Source organism: Emys orbicularis, chromosome 8 (assembly GCF_028017835.1).
Source record: "Emys orbicularis isolate rEmyOrb1 chromosome 8, rEmyOrb1.hap1, whole genome shotgun sequence".
In the NCBI taxonomy this organism is placed as follows: Eukaryota; Metazoa; Chordata; order Testudines; family Emydidae; genus Emys; species Emys orbicularis.
Genome location: NC_088690.1, coordinates 62,845,610 through 62,870,567, shown reverse-complemented (window position 1 = coordinate 62,870,567; position 24,958 = coordinate 62,845,610). Strand labels below are relative to the sequence as shown.

Genomic DNA, 24,958 nt, shown 5'->3' with positions numbered 1-24,958 from the left:
ATCAGTGAAGCTGAGGAGATTACTCTTGTGCATAAAGTTAAGCATGTGCATGAGTGTTGGCAGGATCAGGCCCTAACTCTTGCCTTGTAGTTGGTACGTGTCATAGGGAGAGAGCAGATTATGGGCAACAAAGCAGGTTCACTTCTAATAGGGATGAATACACTACTGAAGGAGAGTGAGAACCGGTGTGTCTTAAATATTGGTGTGTCTTAAACTGCCAATGAATATTGAGGAATATTTGGAGAAACTGATCAAGAGACATTCTCTGCCCTGTGCTGTAAGGGGGTCAGACTGGATAATCATACGCATCCTTTCTAGCCTGAAAATCCATGAAGCTAGAAAGAAACTTGTCCAAGTATTTTGCCTGATGTTCAAATCTATTTTTCTCTGTTTCAGAGAATGCCAACAGGTGACATTGAAGTGAAGGTGAAGACAGCTGAGGTCCTGAATTCCTGCAAGAAGCTGCCCTTTGAAATTAAAGACTTTATCAAGGTGGCTGCCTGCCTTTAGGCATTAAGCACTGGCTCTTCAGAAGAGTTAGAATTTGCCATGCTGAATGGCAGAGCAGTGTCATTGCACTGTTGTAGGGCATTCTCTTCTTACTCCCACCTTCTGGGCTCTGGGGCAACAGTTGTTTACAATGCCTAAATTGGCTCCGTGCTTTGGGTTTAAAAATATAATGATAGTAAGAATTGGTGGTATGATGGGAACAAGGAAAATTTGGGCTCATGTCCATCTTTTGTGACTGTGAAGCAAAAGGTGTCAGGAGGACTAGTGTGTTTAAAAGTTAAGGTATATAGCCTCACCCAGGCATGCGGCCAGCTATCAAGAGACTATATCCCTCCAGGACACTAAGATCGCTCAGACTGACGGTTAGGTATGTCTTGCATCACTGATTATTGTGTCCTTTCTCTTCCCTATGAAATGTGGACCTGTGGATAGGGGTTGGGACCAGCATTCAAAAGAACAGGCTCTATATCCTCTGTGCCACTGGTTCACTATGTGACTCTGGGCAGCTCACACAATGTCTTGTATCTCAGTTTTCTCCATCTGTAAAATTAGTTTAATAATGCTTGCTCACATTTGCAAAATGCTTTGAGATCTATGATTGAAAACACCCTGCAAGTCCCAAGTAGGATTATTATGATCTGTTGCTGCCAAGTGAAAAGTGAGCATTCCAGAATATAGAGCTTAGAGCATGCAGCTCCTATCACAGTTAGAGTCAAAGTGTGACCTAAGCAACTAATGCTTTTCCACATAGGTCATGAGTGACTGGCAGTAATGCAGGGTCCTATGTTTGCTTCCACCTTTCCATTGTGGTCTTTGAAGAAACTTTTATGGGCATCTGGTTTAGCTTTTGCTCTTTAATCACAATCCTTTTCTCTTTAGAAATCTGAGGCCTTGCGCATGCAGTATCGCTACTTGGACTTGCGCAGCTTCCAGATGCAACATAACCTGCGACTGAGATCGCAGATGGTTATGAAAATGCGGGAGTACCTCTGTAATCTCCATGGTAAGAAAAATATATCTAGTGAGTATCTAGTTCTTAGCACTTTATCATCTTTTTCTTTTCTCCTTGTTCTTGCTATCTGCTCTACTACTGCCTGACATACTAGGGGAGAGGTGCTGTGCAAAGTGCTGCCCTGACATGGCTCTCTATCCCAGGAACATACCATGGGGTGGGATATTGGGATGTCTAAAGAGCACAGCGCCTATAAGTCCCTTATCATGCCACAGATGATTGTTTCTGAATGAACAGTATGTATACAAGTTCCAAGATTAAGGCCAAGATTTTAAAAAGTGACTAGTGATTTTTGGGCATCTCAATTTTTGGGTGTCTCTTTTTTTTTTTTTAATATGCCTTTATAAGGGCCTAATTATCAGAGTGCAGGTGCTCATCTTAAAATTACTGGTCACTTTTGCAAAATTTTAGCCTAAATTGTTGAGAGTAGCCAGTGCAAACATAAGCAACTATGCAGCTTGTACATGGGAGGCTGAGAACTCAAGTCATGATAGGAGTGGTGGGTGCTCAGCACCCCTCAGGATCAGGCTGTGCCTGCATAAGTAATCTTTAGTCATCCTGAAAAAGAATCAAATGAGTCTGTATATGACTGAAAACCTGCATGCTCTGCCAGACTACCTCAAGCTGACTAACCACAGTCTCCAGTCAACTTGTCTCAAACCAACATTCTCAGTATATTCAATGTCTGAAGCTTATGTTTGTTTTTTAGGGTTTGTGGATGTAGAAACTCCAACACTGTTTAAGAGAACTCCAGGGGTATGTATGCTCTTAGTCCTCCATCTTGGCCTCCTGCAATCATATAGACTACTTACTTGCTCATGTGTCCCTGTCTGCCCCTCTGCCTTTATTTCTGTCATGTGTTACTACTTAACTGTTTACCTGCCATCGTTTCAGAAAATTCCAGGGGTGGGAGGCAGGCAAAGTCATGTCAGCATATAGAACATTATATGTGATTATATTGTATCCTGTGAAGTCGGGGTGGCAAACCAATGTGTTGAGGGGGAACTGCCTCCCTTGCCCCTCAGCAAATGTTGCTCCTGCTGCCAGTTACTAATATGACAAATGGGTCCTTTTGCGGCACGAGGGGGTGGATAGGACAGAGTGATAACCCATGTTTTGACTCAGAATCTTCTAGTATCATGAAAGAACAAAGCTGCTTTCTTGCAGTGCAGTGCATATGATGACTCGGAATCCTGTTTTTCGAGAATCATATTCCAGAAAACACCCATCCTCCAAGCACTGCATTCTATTGGCATGTATCTCTTGTGTAAGTCACTATAGTAGTATTCCCATTTAAGGCTATTTAATTTCCAACTTTATATTCTGGACTTTTATTTTGTTAAGTAATAATGTGGTGGTAGAGACCGCTAAGGCTCTATCCTCTAACTGACATATCTTAGGCTATGTCTTCACTACGGGGGGGGGGGGGGTCGATTTAAGATACGCAAATTCAGCTACGCGAATAGCATAGCTGAATTCGACATATCTGAGCCGACTTACCCCGCTGTGAGGACGGCGGCAAATTGACCTCCGCAGCTCCCCCGTCGACGGCACTTACTCCTACCTGCGCTGGTGGAGTACAAGCGTCAATTCGGGGATCGATTGTCGCGTCCCCACGAGATGCGATAATTCGATCCCCGAGAGAACGATTTCTACCCACCGATTCAGGCGGGTAGTGAAGACGTAGCCTTATAGTTAGATGGCCTTCTTAAATCCATATAGTTGGATAGCATGTTATTGTAGAAGTGATGAAGACAATCCTTTGGGATGTTTAAGACTAAATAGGAGAAAGTTTTATCAAATATATGGAAGGGAACCATCCAGTCCTGGCTGAGGAGATTCAATAAGCTATACACAGGACATTTTCTTCTCAAACTTCTAGAGGATGCTGGTTTTTAAGTTCTAATTCATGTACACATTTGTAAATGTTCAGTCCAGCCTCACACAACAGATTTTAGCCATTTATGGAAACGCATACCACAGGCATTAACAAAAGTCCACCCAGTTTCTAAACCGTATAAACCTAGGCCAGACTGCGTGAGTCCTTCAGGAGTAAGATTGTCAGAGTTTGCATCGTTGTTTTCTGCAAGGCAGAAGCCAGGTTGTTGGTCCTGGATCTAGCTCTGGTCACACTGAGCTCAAAACAGAGCTGCCTTTTACGTGCTGACATAGAAGTGTGACTGTAGCAGGAGCAAAGATAGTCTGTCCAAAGCTCATTGAAGGCAATAGAAAGACTCCTGTTGACATGAGTGGGCTTTGGATTAGGCCCTTATAGGGGAATGATTTACCACAGTGACTAGAGAATTCTGAATACAGCCTGAAGTTCTGTTATGCTCATTTTCCTTTGTACATCTCATCCTTAACCAACATGCTAACCTCTCCTGAATAGCCATAGTAGGGCCAATGCTGCATTGACTATTTCAGCTATTAACTTCTTGCCTAGGCAAGCCACGTCAGTGAATCGCATGAAAGAGATAGGAGGGATTAACTATTGAATTAGAAAATGAATGAATATAATGGGTTTGTAAACATTTTTCTCTTCTCTTTGAGGGGTTCCTTTGTATTTTCAGAGCCCAGTTGTCAGCTGCTCCCATTTTAATCCATTGTTAACCTGCCAATCAAAGCTGAACCCCAGTCACTAGCCTTCTGCCAGAGGACAGGAATCTTTTTGGAGCCCCCTGAGGCAACTCCTTAAGTGACAAGAAGGGTCAGTGTAGAAAACACCAGGCTGACCAAACTGTGGCTGCCAGTCCCTGGTGACCCTTGGAATGTGACACCAGAACTGGGATTCACACCCACATTGTACACGTGCCAGTTCAAAGTCCTAAGTGCCCAGCCACCAGGGCTGGCCCCAGATTTCAGTAGTGATGATTAGAATAATATTTTTCTTAGTTTTGCAAAAGCCCTCAGCTCACCCATTTCCAGCTACTGTTTGTAGCCTGTTCCTGCATCTGAGGTTAGGTCACCTGAGAAAACAGTGGCTGGACTTTCCACTTAGCTCTGTCTTGAGAGACAGACAGCCTGCCAGGAGCCAAAAAAACCCAGCTTGTCAGCTCCCCCAGTATGCAGGGAAGGGTATTCTCCCTGATGATGTAGAAATGAGGACAAGATAGTGATGCACCCAACATTCCCCTCCCAGAGCCTGGATGCTGGGCCAGAGCCTGGATGCTGGGCCAGAGTCAGAGGGGATTTGCATGGTGGTGTATGAGTTTCCTGTTGGTAAATCATTGTAACTGATGTGCTGAGAGGATAGAAAGCCAAGGTTGCAGCAGAAGAACAAGCAACAGGAGGATATAAGGAGCTGTAAGGTATGTGGGGTGGGCAGTTGTTTTATCTCATATCCTCCTGTTGGTTGTTGTTTCTGCCACAACTTCCCCCTCCATTGCCTAACTTACACCAAATTAAAATGAAACCTACACCATCATGTACATCACCTCTGAGTTTAGTCCATCGTCACCTCAAAATATATTCACCTGTTAGGAAAGTTCAGAGACCTGAAGCTTTAGGCAGTTCTAATGGAAGGGATTTCTAGCTAGTAACCATGGTGCAGGCTATTTTGAAACAATAGGGGTGGGTGTGTGATATGGAGAGAGAACATGAGATCAGTGTCCCCTCTGGTCCAGTATCCTCTCCCCAAAAGTTACTAATGCCAGATGTCTCAGTGGAAGGGTCAGCCTCTAACAGAGAGGCCAAGCAGATGGGATGGATTTATAAAGAAAACAGGTGCAGATAAAATAAATAGAATGTATTAATTCTTCCCTGCGCCTTGGAAAATGGGACCAAAACCCCCCTAATACAACAAAGGTCACTGTGAAATACAACATAAGGATCACACAGTAACATGGGAATATACGACTGGAAAGGACCTTCTGGACCATCAAGTCCAGTCCCTTACTATCACAGACAATGCTGTCATACAATCAATCCCATTCATAAATTTATCAAGCTTCATTTTAAAACTAGCTAGATTGTTTGCCCCCACTATTCTTATTGAAAGGCTGTTCCAGAACCTCACTCCTCTGATGGTTAGAAACCTAACATGAAGTTCACCTACAAATTCTAAACCAGAACTCCCCTGGCTGGCTACCATCTCCTGAGCAAGATTGGCTAATCTGGCTTTTTGGTCGTTGGCAGCCACCAAGAGTAGCTTTTACATGGGCAGCTGCATTTGCCTATTTCTCCTTTTCCTAGTTTTCTGGGGGAGGATAAAGAAAGAAAAAATGCTGCAGCTATTAACAAAAAGAAGAAAGAAAACAAAGAACATAACCCCTTTCACTCTTCATTCATATCAAATCTGCTCATAACACACAAAACAAGAGAATCTAGTACAGGAAAAATAGCTAAGGGGAAAAAAACCAGAGAGGTAGACCATCCTGTCCTATCCCCCCCACACACCCTGCTGTTGCATAGTGCCCCTAATTCTTCAGTTCTGTACCCTGGGAGGAGATTTCATCCTAACTCCATCCAGCTGGTGAGGATCTTATGCCCCCATTAGCACAAACTTTTGTAATTCGATCCTAATTAGCATAAAACCACTGGTGCTGTTCTTATTCATAGGGGGCCTGACAAAAAGCTCTTTGAAGTCCATGGAAAATCTGCCATTGACTTCAGCTGGCTTTTGGCCAGGTTCATAATTGTTTTGTTCTCTTTTGAAACTTACTACGCTATTTGCGTCAATAAGATCCTATGGCAGGGTTCAAGATGGCAGTTGTACACCCATTAAAAAGTCTCTCTCCCCTCTTCCGCACCAGGGTGCGAAGGAATTTGTGGTACCTTCCAGGGAGCCTGGAAGGTTTTACTGTCTGCCGCAGAGTCCTCAGCAATTTAAGCAGCTCCTGATGGTTGGAGGTCTGGACAGGTGAGCATTCCTTTGCCACCTTTTCTCTGAAACATTAATGTTATGGGGTCCATTCTCTTTGACATGGGAGAAGTTAAAAATTCCCCCACAAACTGATTTCAGTCGGAGTTAGGCAACTAAATTAACCTTTGAGGATCTGGCCCTTAGAGCTGTTTTTTTGTGGGGGTAGAATGGCCTTAAATGGATGAGGTAAATGACCTAAAGTGGGAGAAGCTTAGAAATTGTAAAGCATACATTGTCACTCTCAAAGCCAAGTAGTGGATTTAGCCACATGACTCCCATTGAAATGAATGGGAGGTGTGTGGCTAAATCATAGTTGCAGGTGTGAAAATTTCCATTTTAGTCTAATTCTGAACTAAAACTTGGGAGGAGGCTTTTTAAGGAAGGGAATGCTTGAAAGCAGAAAATGAAAGCATGGTGCAGCCCTCACCTTGGATTGACCAATATTACCAACGCCCATTGAGATAAAACTAGACTGTTGTGTGTGATTGAGACTTGGAAAATACACAGTCCCAGCACACGAGTGCAATACCTTTTAACATGCCTGCTTCATGAAATAAAAGCTGGAAATGCCAGAGAGTGGTAAGGAAACATTCTAGAGGAACTTCTCTTCCTAGCAGCATCAGACAGTTGGGAGGACCGTCCCATAAGAATTCCTCACATGCCATTGATGTGCTTGCATAGCCTGGTATAACATAGAAGAAGAGGAGGTTTGGTTGGGGGTTTTTGCCTAGAGTCCTAGATGGCACTGGTGGAGCGCCACTGAGGTGTTGGCCTCCTCCAAGAGGTCACTGCTGGAAGGTGGCTCATCCTGGTTGGTATCTACAGCATGAATCATCAGGAGAAATCATAGGACTGGAAGGGACCTTGAGAGGTGATCTAATCCAGTCCCCTGCACTCATGGCAGGACTATATAATGAACCTTAGAATCATAGAAAATTAGGGTTGGAATAGACCTCAGGAGGTCATCTAGACCAACCCACTGCTCAAAGCAGGACCAACCCCAACTAAATCATCCCAGCCAGGGTTTCTCAAGTCGGGCCTTAAAAACCTCTAAGGATGGAGATTCTACCATCTCCCTAGGTAACCCATTCCAGTGCTTCACCACCCTCCTAATGAAATAGTTTTTCCTAATATCCAATCTAGACCTCCCCCACTGCAACTTGAGACCATTGCTCCTTGTTCTGTCATCTACCACCACTGAGAACAGCCTAACTCCATCCTCTTTGGAACCCTTCTTCAGGTAGTTAAAGGCTGCAATCAAATCCCCCCTCACTCTTCTTTTCTGCAAACTAAATAAGCCCAGTTCCCTCAGCCTCTCCTCATGTCATGTACCCCAGCCCCCTAATCATTTTCGTTGCCCTCCACTGGACTCTCTCCAATTTGTCCACATCCTTTCTATAGTGGGGGGCCCAAAACTGGATGCAATACTCCAGATGTGGCCTCGCCAGTGCCGAATAGAGGGGAATAATCACTTCACTCGGTCTGCTGGCAATGCTCCTACTAATGCAGCCCAATATGCCATTTGCCTTCTTGGCAACAAGGGCACGCTGCTGACTCATATCCAGCTTCTCATCCACTGTAATCCCCAGGTCCTTTTCTGCAAAACTTCGCTTAGCCAGTTGGTCCCCAGCCTGTAGCAGTGAATGGGATTCTTCCGTCCTAAGTGCAGGACTCTGCACTTGTCCTTGTTGAACCTCATCAGATTTCTTTTAGCCCAATCATCCAATTTGTCTAGGTCACTCTGGACCCTATCCCTACCCTCCAGCATATCTACCTCTCCCCCCAGCTTAGTTTCATCCATGAACTTGCTGCGGGTGCAATTCTGTAGCCACAATTGAATTCAGGGTGCCTTTAATTTCAATTGCAGGTACTTTCAGGTCGCCCGTTGCTATCGAGATGAAGGTTCAAAGCCAGATAGGCAGCCGGAATTCACGCAGGTAACATATTCTTAAACAGACTCTTTAGCTGCTTAACTCTGGCAAGGTCTCAGGCTACTTAGGAGATCTCATACAGCATTGTTAGTTGCAAGTGTTATTGGTATAGCCCAGTGGTTCTCAACCTTTCCAGATGACAGTACCCCTTTCAGGAGTCTGATTTGTCTTGAGTACCCCCAGTTTTACCTCACTTAAAAACTACTTGCTTACAAAATCAGACATAAAAATATAAAAGTGTCACAGCACGCTATTACTGAAAAATTGCTTACTTTCTCATTTTTACCATACAATTATAAAATAAATTAATTGGACTATAAGTATTGTACTTACATTTCAGTGTGATATTGAGCCTATTTTTCACTTACGAGCCTTGTCTGAAGCCCAAGCCCTACCACCCAGGGCTGGAGCCAAGCCCTGCAGCCTGGGGCTGAAGCGTGTAACTTAGTTTTGCGGGAGGCCCCTACGGCATGGGGCCCTGGGCGGTTGCCCTGCTGGCCACCTCCTAATGCTAGCCCAGCATTTGCAACCTTCCTAAACCTGACCCATGACTGCCCGCGGGGCCGCAAGCCCCAGGTCAAGAAACACTGATCTACATTAGTTGAGTACCCCCTGGAAGACCTCTGGGTACCCCCAGGGGTACATGAACCCCTGGTTGAGAACCACTGGTATAGTCCATCCATTTGGTATGAGACTTGCTCATCACTGTTCACCTTGGAAACATTATTTGGCCTAGTGTTTGGGGACATGTATTTCACGTGCCCTAGCAGGTATTCACTGAGTTCTGGGATGAAGGATGGTTTCAACCGCTACAGGTACCAGTGTCAGCTAGTTTGGTTATTTTGACACCTTGTTGGTGAAATGTGTGCTGCTCTCCAGGGCTGGTCTGCTCCTCTTCCACAGGAGCTCCCAGGGCAGTGTGTTTCATGGCTTTTGGCTCCTGAACAGGACCGGTTGGCCCAGCTCATTCCAAGTCTTCTCCTTGTGCCCTGAATTCACTAACGGTCATTTGGCTTCTGAACAGGGGATTATTGCTGATACCGTGGGCAGGATTCTCTGTGATGATGTATCTAACTATGTGAGGTTAGCCCCACGCCCTTCATGTAAGGCAATTGTGGTATATACAGTATATTGGATCTAATCCTCTTTACGATCACTTTATATACAAAGCCTTTGGGTCCCAAGAAGAGCTATAAGGGGGGAATAGAATGCAGTTTTCCTGGTGCCTGTAGCTAATGTGTAATGATCCTCTTGTTATGTCTTTAAGATCGATATCGAGATGTCGTTTGTAGACCAAGCTGGGATCCAGAGACTGATTGAGGGCCTGCTCCAGTATTCCTGGCCTAATGAGAGAGGCCCTATTACCACCCCTTTCCCTTCCATGAGCTATGCTGAGGCATTGGCTGAGTATGGGACTGATAAGCCAGACACTCGCTTTGGTATTAAGGTGCGCTGTCTCCCATTGGAAACATCTATCCTTTCTCCTTCTCAGTGTTTCCTGATCATCTCTGTTTACACTCCACTTCTCCACGTGGATGGAAGTGAGAGTGTCTTGGTGCCATAACATCTACTGGTTCTGAAAGCCCTGCAATTGTAGCCGACCCCTTATGTCACTGGAAGCTGTACTAATGAGATATTAAGGCAGTGATGCAAGATGGATTTGGGATCTTCCAACCAATTTGTACTTTTGAGAGGGGTGTCCTGTCTTTCTCAGTTATATCCTAACTAGGATACATTAATGCCAAGGACATGCCTTGTAGGGTAGGAAGGATTGACAGTGCTAGGAACTGAAGTCCTCAAATCATCCATAGAGACCACAAGATTGTCTGGATTTCTCACCAATGTGTCTCGCTCCTGACCTGGCAGGACCAGCTCAAGAGATAGGCTAGTTCAGTCTCCCCAGTCCAGTTCAGTCCTTGGTCTCTCTGAGGCTCTTACCAGCTGTGATTTTGGTTCTTTCTTCAATAATTGTTATGTGCAGAAAATAACTGTTCATAAATGTAATGGGGGAAGCAGTACTGAAAAATGTTGCACAACGTTTTATACTTGCTGCTATGTGAAGATTTGAAAGGGCTGCATCATGGCTGATCTGAGCTGATGTTATCCCACTGTGGGTATGTGTTCTGGGGAACTTGGGCTGAGATCACCAAACTCATGTCTCATAGGAGCTCTCATCGATACTATCTGCTGACACCCTTTGGCCGCTGCTGCCTAGAGGTACATTCAGACTGGTCACCTAGAGGTGAAAGTCTTTGGATTCCATTAGCAATCCCCTAAACCATCCAGTCTCTCACTGAGTCTCGTATTTAGACTTTCTCTTCCTGAAGTCTGTGACTTCTAAACCACTGTTCCATTTGTTTATTTATAAACGCTCTGTGGTTTCTTGAAGCGTGGTTTGCTGTCTCGGGAGATCTTGCTGCAAATGGAGGACACAGGAACAGTTCCCCCCTGCATGTTCCTGACATCTCTTCTCTTTTATGTTCTCTCTCTCTCTCTCTCAGATAATTGATGTCAGTGACGTGTTTAGGAGTGTGGAAATCGGATTTGTGCAGAATGCTGTCAACAAGCCCCAAGGCACTGTCAAAGCCATTTGTATTCCTCAGGGAGCGGTGAGTGGTGTAGTTCTGTATTGTTAGTGGCAAAGCACAGTGTAAAGAAAGTAAATTTTAGAAATTAATAAGTTCTATTGATTTAAGTTTATCCTTAATAACAATCCCTCTGTCACAGTGTGACTGGCCCGTTTCTGGGGACATTGGCCTAGTCCCACCTTTGACTGATTAGTTGCCTCTCAGCTGAGGTTGTGGTGTTAGGTCATCAGGTAATAGTGTGAAGAGCATCTGGAGCTGAGGGAGGCCAAGGGGAAAAGCCTCTGGGGACTGCAGCCTGCTTTGGTTAGAGGAGCAGTTTTTGTTTTGGGCTTGAATAATAAATTGTGCCCAGAGGCAAGGGTCTGAAATAGACTTGGGCAAGGCATCACTCCTTCCTGGGCTGGTGAGACAGACACACAGATAACATAGGGTGACCAGATGTCCCAATTTTATAGGGACAGTCCCAATTTTTGGGTCTTTTTTTTATATAGGTTCCTATTACCCCCCACCCCCTGTCCCGATTTTTCACACTTGCTGTCTGGTCACCCTAAGATAACAGCTCCCTCCCATGTGGGCGTTTGTTACCTGTGTGGAGATCATTAATACAGTACCTCATAACAATAAGGTCAAAGATCAAATCCAAGCTTGACTGTAAATCTAGAAGTAATTGTTACTTTCTGTTTTATTTATATATTTCTATATAAAAAAATTAATTGCGATTAATCGCACTGTTAAACAATAGAATACCAATTGAAATTTATTAAATATTTTTGGATGTTTTTCTACATTTTTTTAATATATTGATTTCAATTGCAACACAGATTACAAAGTGTACAGTGCTCACTTTATATTATTTTTATTACAAATATTTGCACTGTTAAAAAATGATAAACAAAAGAAATAGTATTTTTCAATTCACCTCATACAAATACTGTAGTGCGATCTTTTTATCATGAAGGTGCAACTTACAAATATAGATTTTTTTTGTTTGTTTGTTACATAACTGAACTCAAAAACAAAACAATGTAAAACTTTAGAGCCTACAAGTCCACTCAGTCCTCCTTGTTCAGCCAATTGCGAAGACAAACAAGTATGTTTACATTTACAGGAGATAATACTGCCTGCTTCTTATTTACAAAGTCACCTGAAAGTGAGAACAGACATTCAAATGGCACTTTTGTAGCCAGCATTGCAAGGTATTTATATGCCAGATATGCTAAACATTCGTATGCCCCTTCATGCTTCCATGCCACCATTCCAGAGGACATGCTTCCATGCTGATGACGCTCGTTAAAAAAAGAATGCGTTAATTACGTAGTGACTGAACTCCTTGGGGGAGAATTGTATGTCTCCTGATCTGTTTTACCCGCATTCTGCCATATATTTCATATTAAGCAGTTTCGTATGATGACCCACCACATGTTGTTTGTTTTAAGAACACTTTCACTGTAGATTTGACAAAATGCAAAGAAGGTACCAATGTGAGATTTGTAATGATGGCTACAGCACTTGAACCAAGGTTTAAGAATCTGAAATGCCTTCCAAAATCTGAGAGGGATGAGGTGTGGAGCATGCTTTCAAAAGTCTTAAAAGAGCAGCACTCCAGTGCAGAAACTACAGAACCCGAACCACCAAAAAACAAAATCAATCTTCTGCAGGTGGCATCTGACTCAGATGATGTAAATGAACATGCATCTGTCCACACTGCTTTGGATCGTTATCAAGCAGAATCCATCATCAGCAAGGATGCATGTCCTCTGGAATGGTGGTTGAAGCATGAAGGGACATATGACTCTTTAGTGTATCTGGCATGTAAATATCTTGTGACACTGGCTACAACAGTGCCATGCGATCGCCTGTTCTCACTTTCAGGTGACACTGTAAACAAGAAGAGGGCAGCAAATCTCCTGCAAATGTAAACAAACTAGTTTGTCTCAGCGAGTGGCTGAACAAAATGTAGGACTGAGTGGACTTGTAGGCTCTAAAGTTTTACATTGTTTTGTTTTTGAATGCAGTTTTTTTATATATGTAATTCTACATTTGTAAGTTCAACTTTAATGATAAATTTCAGAGTAGCAGCCGTGTTAGTCTGTACCCGGAAAAAGAACAGGAGTACTTGTGGCACCTTAGAGACTAACAAATTTATTAGAGCATAAGCTTTCGTGGGCTACAACCCACTTCTTCGGATGCATATAGAGTGAAACATATATTGAGGAGATATATATACACACATACAGAGAGCATGAACAGGTGGGAGTTGTCTTACCAACTCTGAGAGGCCAATTAAGTAAGAGAAAAAAAACTTTTGAAGTGATAATCAAGGTAGCTCAGTACAGACAGTTTGATAAGAAGCAAGTGTGAAAATACTTACAAGGGGAGATAGATTCAATGTTTGTAATGGCTCAGCCATTCCCAGTCCTTATTCAATCCTGAGTTGATTGTGTCTAGTTTGCATATCAATTCCAGCTCAGCAGTCTCTCGTTGGAGTCTGTTTTTGAAGTTTTTCTGTTTTAAGATAGCCACCCGCAGGTCTGTCATAGAATGGCCAGACAGGTTAAAGTGTTCTCCCACTGGTTTTTGAGTATTAGGATTCCTGATGTCAGATTTGTGTCCATTAATTCTTTTGCGTAGAGACTGTCCGGTTTGGCCAATGTACATGGCAGAGGGGCATTGCTGGCACATGATGGCATATATCACATTGGTAGATGTGCAGGTGAACGAGCCCCTGATGGTATGGCTGATGTGATTAGGCCCTATGATGATGTCACTTGAATAGATATGTGGACAGAGTTGGCATCGGGCTTTGTTACAAGGATAGGTTCCTGGGTCAGTGTTTTTGTTCAGTGATGTGTGGTTGCTGGTGAGTATTTGCTTTAGGTTGGGGGGTTGTCTGTAAGCGAGGACAGGTCTGTCTCCCAAGATCTGTGAGAGTAAAGGATCATCTTTCAGGATAGGTTGTAGATATCTGATGATGCGCTGGAGAGGTTTTAATTGGGGGCTGAAGGTGACAGCTAGTGGTGTTCTGTTATTTTCTTTGTTGGCCCTGTCTTGTAGGAGGTGACTTCTGGGTACTCGTCTGGCTCTGTCAATCTGTTTTTTCACTTCAGCAGGTGGGTATTGTAGTTTTAAGAATGCTTGATAGAGATCTTGTAGGTGCTTGTCTCTATCTGAGGGATTGGAGCAAATGCGGTTATATCTTAGAGCTTGGCTGTAGACAATGGATCGTGTGGTGTGTCCTGGATGGAAGCTGGAGGCATGTAGGTAAGTGTAGCGGTCAGTAGGTTTCCGGTATAGGGTGGTATTTATGTGACCATCGCTTATTAGCACAGTAGTGTCCAGGAAATGGACCGCTTGTGTGGATTGATCTAGGCTGAGGTTGATGGTGGGATGGAAATTATTGAAATCATGGTGGAATTCCTCAAGGGCTTCTTTTCCATGGGTCCAGATGATGAAGATGTCATCAATGTAGCGCAAGTAGAGTAGGGGCGTTAGGGGACGAGAGCTAAGGAAGCATTGTTCTAAGTCAGCCATAAAAATGTTGGCATACTGTGGGGCCATGCGGGTACCCATAGCAGTGCCGCTGACTTGAAGGTATATATTGTCCCCAAATGTGAAATAGTTGTGGGTGAGGACAAAGTCACAGAGTTCAGCCACCAGGTTAGCTGTGACATTATCGGGAGATTGCACTACAGTACTTGTATGAGTTGAATTGAAAAATGCTATTTCTATTGTTTTTTACAGTGCAAATATTTGTAATAAAAAATAAATATAAAGTGAGCACTGTACACTTTGTATTCTGTGTTGTAATTGAAATAAATATATTTGAAAATGTAGAAAATATCCAAAAATATTTAAATAAATGGTATTCTATTATCGTTTAACAGTGCGATTAATGGCGCGATTAATGTTTTTAATTGCTTGACAGGCCTTGTATATGTTGCGATTGCATCTACATAAACAGTCAAGTAAGTGAGTTAGTTGAAGTGTCTTAATTCAGTAGCTATGGGAGAATACTGTGTGTGTGCATAATTGAGCTGCGCATATTTTTAATTTTTTGCTCAGAAAAAAGCTGCCAAAATGTTGCTGCAGTTCTGCCTTTTGTCCACCAGAGGGCGTTGTGGCTATAGAACACAGCAGCAGCTCCTGGCCTGCTAGGGAAGAGAAAGAGCCTGCCTTCTTCGCAGCACCTGTCAGGCCAGGTCAGGAGACAGAGGCTACAGGGAGACAGACAGTGTGGGGTGCTGGGGAGGTCAGACAGGCTCATAAGGGCTAATGGGGAAGGACAGACTGGGGCAGGAGCTGAATGGGAGTGGAAGCACAAGGCCACATGGGGGAGGGAGGTGCAGGGCCACATGGTGATGGGGGAGGGGGTGCAGAGCTACATAGGGACAGAGGGTGGCTGAGTGGGGGCACAGAGACACATGGGGATGGGGGGGTGCAGGGACACATAGGGACAGGGGGAGGGGGTGCAGGGACACATGGGGATGGGGGAGTGGGTGTCTGAGTGGGGGTGGAGGGACACGTGGACAGGGGGTGCAAGAACACATAGGGATGCAGGAACACATGGGGACAGGGGGCAGATGTGCCTGACTGAATGGGAAAGGCTTGGGGTCTGCATGGGGGAAGCTCCCTAACAATCCCTCTCTGCCCCTCCCAAAAAACCTGTTCCATACTTTCCCCACCCATACCCAAGAACCCTGCAAATTCACACCCAGGCTCCTACCCAGCAATTTATTTCCCTCTCCCTCAGCTCCTCCATTACCCCTGACTCTCTCAAGCCTTTGCACTGCTTCTGAGGGGTGTGGGATATACAGTTCTGTATTGTAGTTTAAATGAATTATTACTCAGAGTTCTGTATTAATATGCCTAGTAAGGAATCATTTGTCAAAAACCATGTCCTGAATCTTTTTTGTTGTCTGTATTGTTACAGACATACTTGCTGACAAGTATTTTGAAATAAATGACCAAAAATAATTGAAATTGGTGTGATTATATTGTGTTGTTTTGACAAATATGCAGAATTTTGCAGGATTTTAAAATACTGTGCACAGAATTTTTAATTTTTTGGTGCAGAATTCCCCCGGGAGTTATATATGGGCATGACTTTCAACTCCTAATAATCTAGGAGGAATTAGTATTTAAGAGTTGATGCACTGTGAATCTTCAAATTATACTTGACTCTGTTTTGTAACACATGGGCTTGAACAACAGTTGTGCAAGAAAAGTGAAAGGGTGCAAGGGGTTTGCAAATTAGTAGTAGGGATACCCCTCTTACAAAAATACAACAATATCTAGCTTCTATATAGCATTTTTCATCCATAGATCTCAAAGCATTTTACAAAGGAGGGCACTATCAAATAAGTTTATCATGTGATAAAATGTATGTTGGGTACAGAGGGTGGTAGATTCTGATTTATCTCTTCGCACTCTTGTTGCACAGGCTCTCTGGGGCTCTCCAGCCACAGTTTCTCACTAGTTATTGTTAGTTTGGCAGTGAAAGGCGCAAGACTGTGGCATCCCATTAGGTGGTGCTGTGGTGTGTATTTAAAAAAACAAAAATGTAATGTTGATCATGTCTCCCAAAAAAGTAATTCTGAAATCAAGGGCTTCATGCATGAAAGTGAGCTGAGCCACTGGATTCAGTTTCTGACTTGACTTACAGTAGTTATAACTGTTTAATGTGTCTATTTTTTCCCCTTTTTTCCAGAGACATCTTCAAAATAAAGATTTTGAGTCTTTAAAGGAATCTGCAAAATCCCAGTTTAATCAGGTGAGGCACAAACACTTCTGCACTGTAAAGAGTTCATCTGAAAGGGGCAGGTAAAATACATAAAGTGTTGCATGGAATTTGCAAGCAGATACTGATAGAAAAGTGAGTTAAGTTTTCCACCTTGTGTACAGTAACTCCTCACTTACCGTCCTCCCGCTTAACGTTGTTTCGAAGTTACGTCGCTGCTCCATTAGGGAACATACTCGTTTAAAGTTGTGCAATGCTCCCTTATAACATCGTTTGGCTGACTTTACAAGGGAGCATTGCACAAGTTCCTCTTCTCTGCCCCCTCCCTCCCTCCCAGCGCTTCCCCCGCTGCCAAACAGCTGTTTGGCAGTGCTTAGGACTTTCTGGGAGGGAGTGGGGAAGCTGTCCGTCCGTCCGTCCTGTCATCCGTCTCTCCCCGCCTCCCCCCTCCCTCCCCCCCCCCCCGGCAGGTAGGGCCACCCGGAACACAGGGGCTTTAGGGGCTGCAGGGCCCTGGGCTAAGGGGGCCCTGGGGCCCTGGCCTGCGGCTCTAAAGCCCCTTTCGGCCTGCGGCTCTGCGAGCACGGGCCAGAGGACTCAGGAGGAGCAGGGACAGCCGTGCAGCCAGCAGCCGGAGAGAAGTGGCGCTTTCCCCTTCAAAGCGCCGCTTCTCTCTGACTGGCTTTGAAGCTGCAGGCCAGGCCCCCGGGGTCCCCTTAGCCCAGGGCCCTGCAGCCACTAAAGCCCCTGTGTTCCAGGTGGCCCTGCCTGTGGGGGGGAGAAGGGGAGCAGCCAGAATCGTGGTCATGGGGGCAGTGCTGCGCTGCGCAGAGCCACCTGCACACCCCCTGCACCAAACAGGAGCAGCCCCAGGTAAGTGCTCTGCACCTCCTGCCTGCCCCAGCCCTGAGCCTCCTCCCGCACCCCCACCCTGAGCGCCCTCCCGCACCCTAACTCCCTTCCAGACCCCGCACCCCACCCTGAGCACCCTCCCGCATCCTAACTCCCTCTCAGACCCCGCACCCCACCCTGAGTGCCCTCCCGCATCCTAACTCTCTCCCAGACCTTGCACCCCCAGCCCTGAGTCCCAGGGGTAAGCCTGGGGCACCTCCCCACCACACTACAGTACAGTATATAATGCCTTTTATCTGCCCCCAAAAAATTTCCTTGGAACCTAACCCCCCACATTTACATTAAATCTTATGGGGAAATTTGGATTAGTTTAACATCGTTTCACTTAAAGTTGCATTTTTCAAGTACATAACTACAACTTGTCTGTTGAAGGTAAATAGCCAGGCAGCTGTCTGTGTTGCATTGTGCACTACATAATGGTTTTGTGTCTTCCTACAGTGCCCTCGAGTATTCTAGTAAATGAGATGGTAAATTATGTTAGGTAGTTTTATAGGATATAAGAACTTCAGGATGTAGGTGGTTTTGAATAATGCATCCTCTGCTGAGAGAGAAAGAGACAGTCTCTCAGCAACGTAAAGACAAGGAACGACCTGATCAATTGTGTGGATGTACTGCAGGAACTGAACGTGCTTCACATCTGTGCCTGTCTTTTTCAATAGGAAGTTTTACACTTGAGCCTGAAGCCTTATGAGAGCTTGAAGTCTCCACTCAGTAAGTTTCTCAGTGTGGAGCAGCATTCGGAACTCATCCAAGCACTGAAGGTCCAGGCAGATGATGTGGTGCTGCTGGCAGCTGGAGAGCATGAAAAAGTGGTAGGGAAAGCCCTGGCTGTCTTTGAGGACTGAACATCGCTGTCTGTTAATATTAATACCTAGCATATCTGTAATTCCTTCCACCTGAGGATCTCAGAGCACGCTGCAAAGATTAATGAATGAAGTCCCACAACCCCCTGTGAGAGAGGTGCTGTGAACTCGTTTTCACAGATGGGGAGAGGGAGGCACTGAGAGATGAAGTGACTTGCCCCAAATCACACATCCAGAGCAGAGCTGGGAAGAAAACCTGGATAAATGTAAATGTGTTCTCTTCCAAGCAGCAGAAGCAGGTGACAAGGTGTGTGGTTATGCAAAGTGCTTCCACTATCCAGAGTTGTGAGGCACAAGCCCAAAGAGAGCAACCATTTTTCTCTCTAGCTCACTTTGTGAATACAGGGTACTGTGGCTAAAGAGAGCCCTCCCCCCACCTCCTCCTTAGGAAGTCCTTTCCTCAAAGCAAGGATAGTATCTCTTTTATGGAAATATGATTTTAAATGAGTGTACGATTCTCAACAGAGACTAATGATCTCAGCTACAGCTCTGATGTAGGGATTATAGTTAAACAGTCTGAATTTCCTCTGATCCTAACATGGGAATACAAAGTAAGTACACCTTGCAACTAGGATCTTAATGCTTGTGTTAGTCAGCTGTAAGAAAGGTTTTACAATAGAAAACATACCAGTCAAGGTGATGAAAACCACACTAATTCATGTTTAAAAATCAGTTCTGGTCCTGGAACCAGATTCTCAGCTCATGTAAATCGATATAATGAAGATAGACTGGCTTGCGTCAGCAGAGGATCTGACCCTGATGTGTATGTCAGGATACTCCCATTAAGTATTATTTCTGAAAACTGTGCTTGCAATTTTTGCTGTTGCTGATTAGGGAGGCAGTGTTGTATCTAGTTGTTAGAACCAGAAAGCTGTGAGTTAGTTTTGGATTCTATTCCTGGCTTTGCCATTAACGTATTCTGGACCTTGTGTGAGCTTGCCCTGCCTTCAGGGCTGGCTCCAGGCACCAGCGAAGGAAGCAGGTGCCTGGGGCAGCCAATAGAAAGGGGCGGCAGTCCGTCCGTTGTTGGGGCGGCACGTCCGGGTCTGCGGCGGCAAGTCGGCGGTGGGTCCTTCAGTGCCTCGCTTCCTCTTTGGCGGCACTTCGGCGGAAGCTCAATCGCCCCGCTTCAGCCTTCGGCGGCAAGTCAGCAGCCGCTCAATCGGGTTTTTCTTTTTTTTTTTTTTTCTTCGCCACTTGGGGCAGCAAAAAAGCTGGAGCCGGCCCTGCCTGCCTCTCTGTGCCTCCATTTCCTGATATGTAAAATGGGGATAATATGGCTGACTTAACTCACAAAAGTGTTGTGAGAAGTAAATAATGTTTGTGCAGTGCTTTGAGATCCATGCACGAAAGATGCAATAGAAGGGCAGAGTGTCTTTTTTTGCTATGAATCACTGTGGTTGGCCAGGCGCTGCCCCAATGAGACTGGAGCATTTGGGAAAGATGAACTTTCCAGCTCCTGCTCAGCCTTACTTTGCAGAATCTAGAATGCTGAGGACTGGCAATAGCTACACAAATGCCTCCCCTATTGTGATGCTGCCTTAGCAAAAGACTGATGCCTTCTAAAGATGCTGCAGCTAATGCAAAAACATGCAGTGAAACTGACATTGTGTGTGTGTGTGTGTGTGTGTGTGTGTGTGTGTGTGTGTGTGTGATAATTTTCTACAGAGACAGGATCACACACACACACCTGCCAGAGGGTATGATGAGACCCTCCCTAGAGCTCTCTGTTCATGACATTAAACTCGACTTCATCTTTCTCTCTCTATTCCCCTTCCCTCCCTCCCTTCACCTTTTTTCAGTGCTTGGTGTTAGGAAATATGCGCTTGGAGACTGCGAACCTTCTGGAGTCGAGAGGCCTGGTGCTCCGTGATCCCACTGCTTTTCACTTCCTGTGGGTGGTGGATTTCCCGCTATTCCTTCACAAAGAAGAAAACCCTGCAGAACTGGAATCTGCTCATCACCCCTTCACAGCCCCTCACCCCTCAGACACCAGCCTCCTCTACTCTGAGCCTGCAAAGGTGACTATGACCATGCCTTTCACTCTTGCTTAGTTTTTCATATTGACTTTCCTTGAAAAAGTGGGCGAGGTGCAACTTTAGTTGCTGTATTAAAGGACATTAACTAATGCAGAAAAATATGCATTCTACATATCTGCTGAGGAAAGGTGGATCCCAGGTTACCCAGAACTAGCAAATACCTGTGTCTCACCAGATAACTAACTGGCGTACTTCCTGAAGACTTATGGGAAACGATTTAGAGTGAGGAGTTTCTCTGGAAGACAAAGCTGGGTCAGAACTCTTCCCTAGAAGTCTCTGAAGATGGGTGTTCCATTCATCTGTAGAGCTGTAAGGATTAGGCAGTTATTATCTGATGTGTTTCCGCGTCAATAGTACAGTCTTGAGCTTGAGCTCAGATGTACGGGAGCATTTAACAGGAGCAACCTCAGGGCTTCAGTACCCAGGGACAGTAAGAGAGGGATTTGATTAATTGTCAGTACTGCCAGTCCCAGGAGATTTGGGGGAATAACAGCAATGTCTACAGAAAGGATTTTGGGGGGGTTGTTTTGTTTTACAACTTTCCTAAGAATCCAGTTGCACTGAGAACAGTGGTCACAACCAAGTCTTAGTGGGAGTTTGTTCAGTCTATGAAGGACTTTCTGAGAGAGAAGCCCTGCATTTGGCTTGCTGAGTGTGTCGCAGATCAGGACTGGTGGTGCACTGCCATGGCTGTGTGTGGTTCCCAGGACTGGAACAGCAAGAAGCAGAGCAGTATCACAAATGGGGCACTGGGAGAGCTGCGAGGGGGGGGGAAAGGGGAGGCTTGCACAGCAACTACTTGCACTCTGCCTGGGATTGTGCAGTGCTGATCCAAAGCCCACAGAAATGCATCTTTCTGTTGGCTTCAGTGGGCTTTGGATCAGGTCCAGGGCAAGCATCCCTCACTTGCCAAAGCATGAAATTTGGTTGGAAAGATTCCTCCTGGTAGTGGTTTAAACATCCTGTTAGACCCCCTCCAAATGTCTGAGATTCCGTTGATAAAGCAAAATTGTAATGTGTCTTTTTTTCATCAGACTGTTGGCAATCTGAAAGACTAATGATATGAGCACAGTGAACTGCACCCCGGGCATGCTAATGCACTTGTCTGTCTCCCATACTCCAGGTCCGTAGCCAGCACTATGATCTTGTGCTGAATGGCAGTGAGATTGGAGGTGGCTCCATCCGAATCCATAATGCAGAGCAGCAACGTTTTGTTCTTGAGACAGTGCTGAAGGTAACAGCCTGCAAAAGTTTCCCATGTCCTCTCGGAATTTTTAAATTTAAATAGACACATTTAAAACCTCAAACTAGTTTGCAAATGGTGCAATTATTGGTTATAGAAATCCAGAGGAATTAGGTTTACTAACAACAATGCTGTGCCAGTAGGAGCATCTCATTGACACACAGATGACCTACTTGGGAGGACACTAAAGGGACACTGTAAAGTAAAAAATTATAGCACCCAATCCCGCAAACATTTATATACCTGTTTACTTACGTGAGTGGTCCCATTGATATGATACACTGGCTTATTCCTCTGTTGAGATTGATATCTCTCACTCCTCTCATGCTTTTGGGAGTCTGGCATGTAAATTTCTTCCCTCCTAGCTCCCTGAGAATGGTGATGCTCACGATATCTATCTCTTATATACTGTTTTTCATCTTTAGATCTTAAAGTACTTTACAAATGAGAGCGGTATCATTTTACAGATGGGGAAACTGAGGCATGGAGCTATTAAGTGACTTGTCCGAGGTCACCCAGCAGGTCATTGGCAAAGCTGGGTATAGAAACTAGGTTTCCCAAGTCTCAGTACGTTGCTCTATCCACTAGGCAACATTGTCTCCCAAATCTAGATAGGACTGGAGGTGGAATACCAGTTCTGTCTTCCGTGAAGAGTGAGGAAAGGACCATAACTCATACAAGAGGTGAAGAATTATGCGTGTCTATAGTACCAGTATACGATGACTTCTGTTTCAATTAAAAAACCGTGTACTACTGGGTTGCTGAACCCTGCTTTATCTAATTCCTGGTGTCTCACTAAGGAAGTTGAGAGCTTTTTCCAAAGAAGCATTTATTGTATCTAAAACATCAAGCAAATAATTACTGGCTTTGGATACAAAATATAACTTCTAAGTAGTGTTGCCTTCTGAAATAGTTTCACATATATTACTGGATGATAGCTGGTTTGCTTAGGACAAGTTACTTTAGGTGGTAGAGCTTTGTTGTTAGCCATCATGACAGTGATGTTGGTGGGGAGCAGGGAAGGATGCCAAGTGACCACCACCGTGGTAATACAGGTAATGAAATGTGACTCCCAGCCCCAAGGAGTGGATGACTCAGCCTCCCCTCCAAATCCAATACAAGCGTTTGTTGCTCAAGATGACATTTTGTGTGTAATGTTCCAGGAGGATCCTGAGCTGCTTTCCCACCTGCTTGAGGCTTTGAAGTGTGGAGCGCCCCCTCATGGAGGAATCGCTTTAGGTAGGTGCACTGTAGCTCTCCCAGTGGGAGATGCTTCCTCAAGTCACAGCTGTGCTGGTGACTTTTCACTGGCATATCAGGACTCTAATCATAGCAACAAACTAAATTTCAAGAAAGGGGGCTTGTATCTGTTTGCAAAAACCCTTTCCCCTTCTGATTGGGACTGCAGTGGTGGCATTACTGTTCGTGCTCACCTTGTCTCCCCACTTCGGATCCTGCATTACTGTCTCTCTTCATTCTGCGTAGAACATGCAGAGAGGAACATGGATCCCAGGCAGCACTTAACCTGACAACACCAAAGGGGGGCACACAGTGCTCATAGGACTGCAGCGAGTGTGAGGGAGGAGACAGGTTCCCATAGTATTGTGTTTTCAGTTCTTCCATGCAGACTTGGTTGCAGGCATCTGGGTCCTGAGAACAGTCCTTGTCTGCAGCCCTAGAGATGGCCCCCCTCATAGAAATTAAGTCATTTAGTCCATCTTGTCGCTTGGCCACTGTAGGATTGTTTCCCTTCAGTGCATGTCCTAGTGTTTATATCCAACCTAGTCCTAAATGTCCCAAGCAACAGGTCACCTACCCCTTCCCAAAGGAAACTATTCTAGAGCCTGAAAGATCTCACCATTACAGAACTTTAACCCATCAGCCCTTTTCTTAATTTCATCCCATTGGTTCAAATACACCTCTACCCTGTTATAATGCGACCCGATATAACATGAATTCGGATATAACGCGGTAAAGCAGCGCTCCGGGCGGGCGGGGCTGTGCACGCCGGTGGATCAAAGCAAGTTCGATATAACGCGGTTTCACCTATAACGCAGTATGATTTTTTGGCTCCCGAGGGCAGCATTATATCTGGGTAGAGGTGTATCTGTAGATTAGGATGCCTTTCCCCAGTCATAGCTCCCACTTGGTTGTCGCTGAACCCTGCTAGTGCATATTTCACTCTTCAAGTGCATTGCTAGAAGCGTTTCTAAAACTTAAAAGCAGGTTTTAAATCTCCAAACAAGGTAAGGAGTGTGTAGTTGATGTGTTAATACAAGTGCTATGATGTAAGAAAGCTACTTGGAAATCTGAGCTGCTTGCTTTCTGCTTTCTCTGGGGGTGCTTGTGATGTCACTCATTCTGGCAGAAAAAACAGGATGCCTGCATCTGAGATTGCTTAGGGCAGTAAGGATGTGGTAATCCATCTCAGAAGTGGTCAGACTCCAGTGCTATTTACACAGCTTTACAGCAATGGCCATGTAGTGTTTTCCTCTTAGAGTTTTGCGCGTTTGGGCTATAGTTTGTAAACTAAGGTTTGCATTTCACCTTTAGTCTTCTAATATAACTCAATCCCCTCCAATCATCTGCTTGCTCTTGTTCTTCCCTGACACCTAAACCCTTGTTTATCTACATCTGTTAAGGTGCTGTGTTCTAAGTGTAGTCTCAGCAAAGCCCTAGTAAGCGACTGCCACCTTCCTGGTCTATGGTGTGATGTTTCTGCCTTTGCAGCACAATTGCATTGGGCTTTTCTCTGCAACACTGCACTGCACACTCATTTAATTTGCTATTCACTGTCAGCCCTAGGCCAGCTTATCATGATCTCCTGTCCATTCAGTCTCAGTTTCTGATTATTTTTCCCCAGATGTGCTACCTTCTCCTGGTTTCCAGTAATGTTGTTTCCTACCTCGCATAAAGTTTTATAGATTCAGAGGGAAGTAATGTGGGGCTGTTACACAAGTATTTTATCTAATTTGGTGTCTGCTTCTAGGACTTGACAGACTGATCTGTCTCGTGGCTGGAGCTCCAAGTATTCGAGATGTCATTGCATTCCCCAAATCCTTCAAGGGACGTGACCTTATGAGCAACGCTCCAGATTACATCACCCCTGAGGAGCTAGAGCCATACCACATCCAGGTTGCATGGCCTGCTGCAGAAGCAGAGGCAAACAAGAACTGACTCAAAGCAAGCGATTGTAGCTGACTCTACTATCGGCATTGTTCCCACTCTGCCTTCCAAGGGCAGAAAACATCAGCTGATGTAG

At 44.9% G+C, this 24,958-nt stretch overlaps 1 protein-coding gene across 1 annotated transcript in view; it reads left to right on the top strand.

Annotated features, from left to right (window-relative positions):
- The window catches only part of DARS2 (aspartyl-tRNA synthetase 2, mitochondrial), a 35,818-nt gene extending 10,860 nt beyond the window's left edge, over nucleotides 1–24,958 (top strand). Inside the window, exons 6-18 of the mRNA XM_065409341.1 lie at nucleotides 397–492; nucleotides 1,390–1,513; nucleotides 2,232–2,278; nucleotides 6,274–6,380; nucleotides 8,251–8,320; nucleotides 9,582–9,761; nucleotides 10,816–10,923; nucleotides 16,610–16,672; nucleotides 18,211–18,363; nucleotides 20,217–20,435; nucleotides 21,577–21,687; nucleotides 22,860–22,935; nucleotides 24,686–24,958. Of these exons, the coding sequence (XP_065265413.1) occupies nucleotides 397–492; nucleotides 1,390–1,513; nucleotides 2,232–2,278; nucleotides 6,274–6,380; nucleotides 8,251–8,320; nucleotides 9,582–9,761; nucleotides 10,816–10,923; nucleotides 16,610–16,672; nucleotides 18,211–18,363; nucleotides 20,217–20,435; nucleotides 21,577–21,687; nucleotides 22,860–22,935; nucleotides 24,686–24,873 (1,542 nt within the window). The 3' untranslated portion in view covers nucleotides 24,874–24,958. The remainder of the gene's footprint in view (nucleotides 1–396; nucleotides 493–1,389; nucleotides 1,514–2,231; nucleotides 2,279–6,273; nucleotides 6,381–8,250; nucleotides 8,321–9,581; nucleotides 9,762–10,815; nucleotides 10,924–16,609; nucleotides 16,673–18,210; nucleotides 18,364–20,216; nucleotides 20,436–21,576; nucleotides 21,688–22,859; nucleotides 22,936–24,685) is intronic.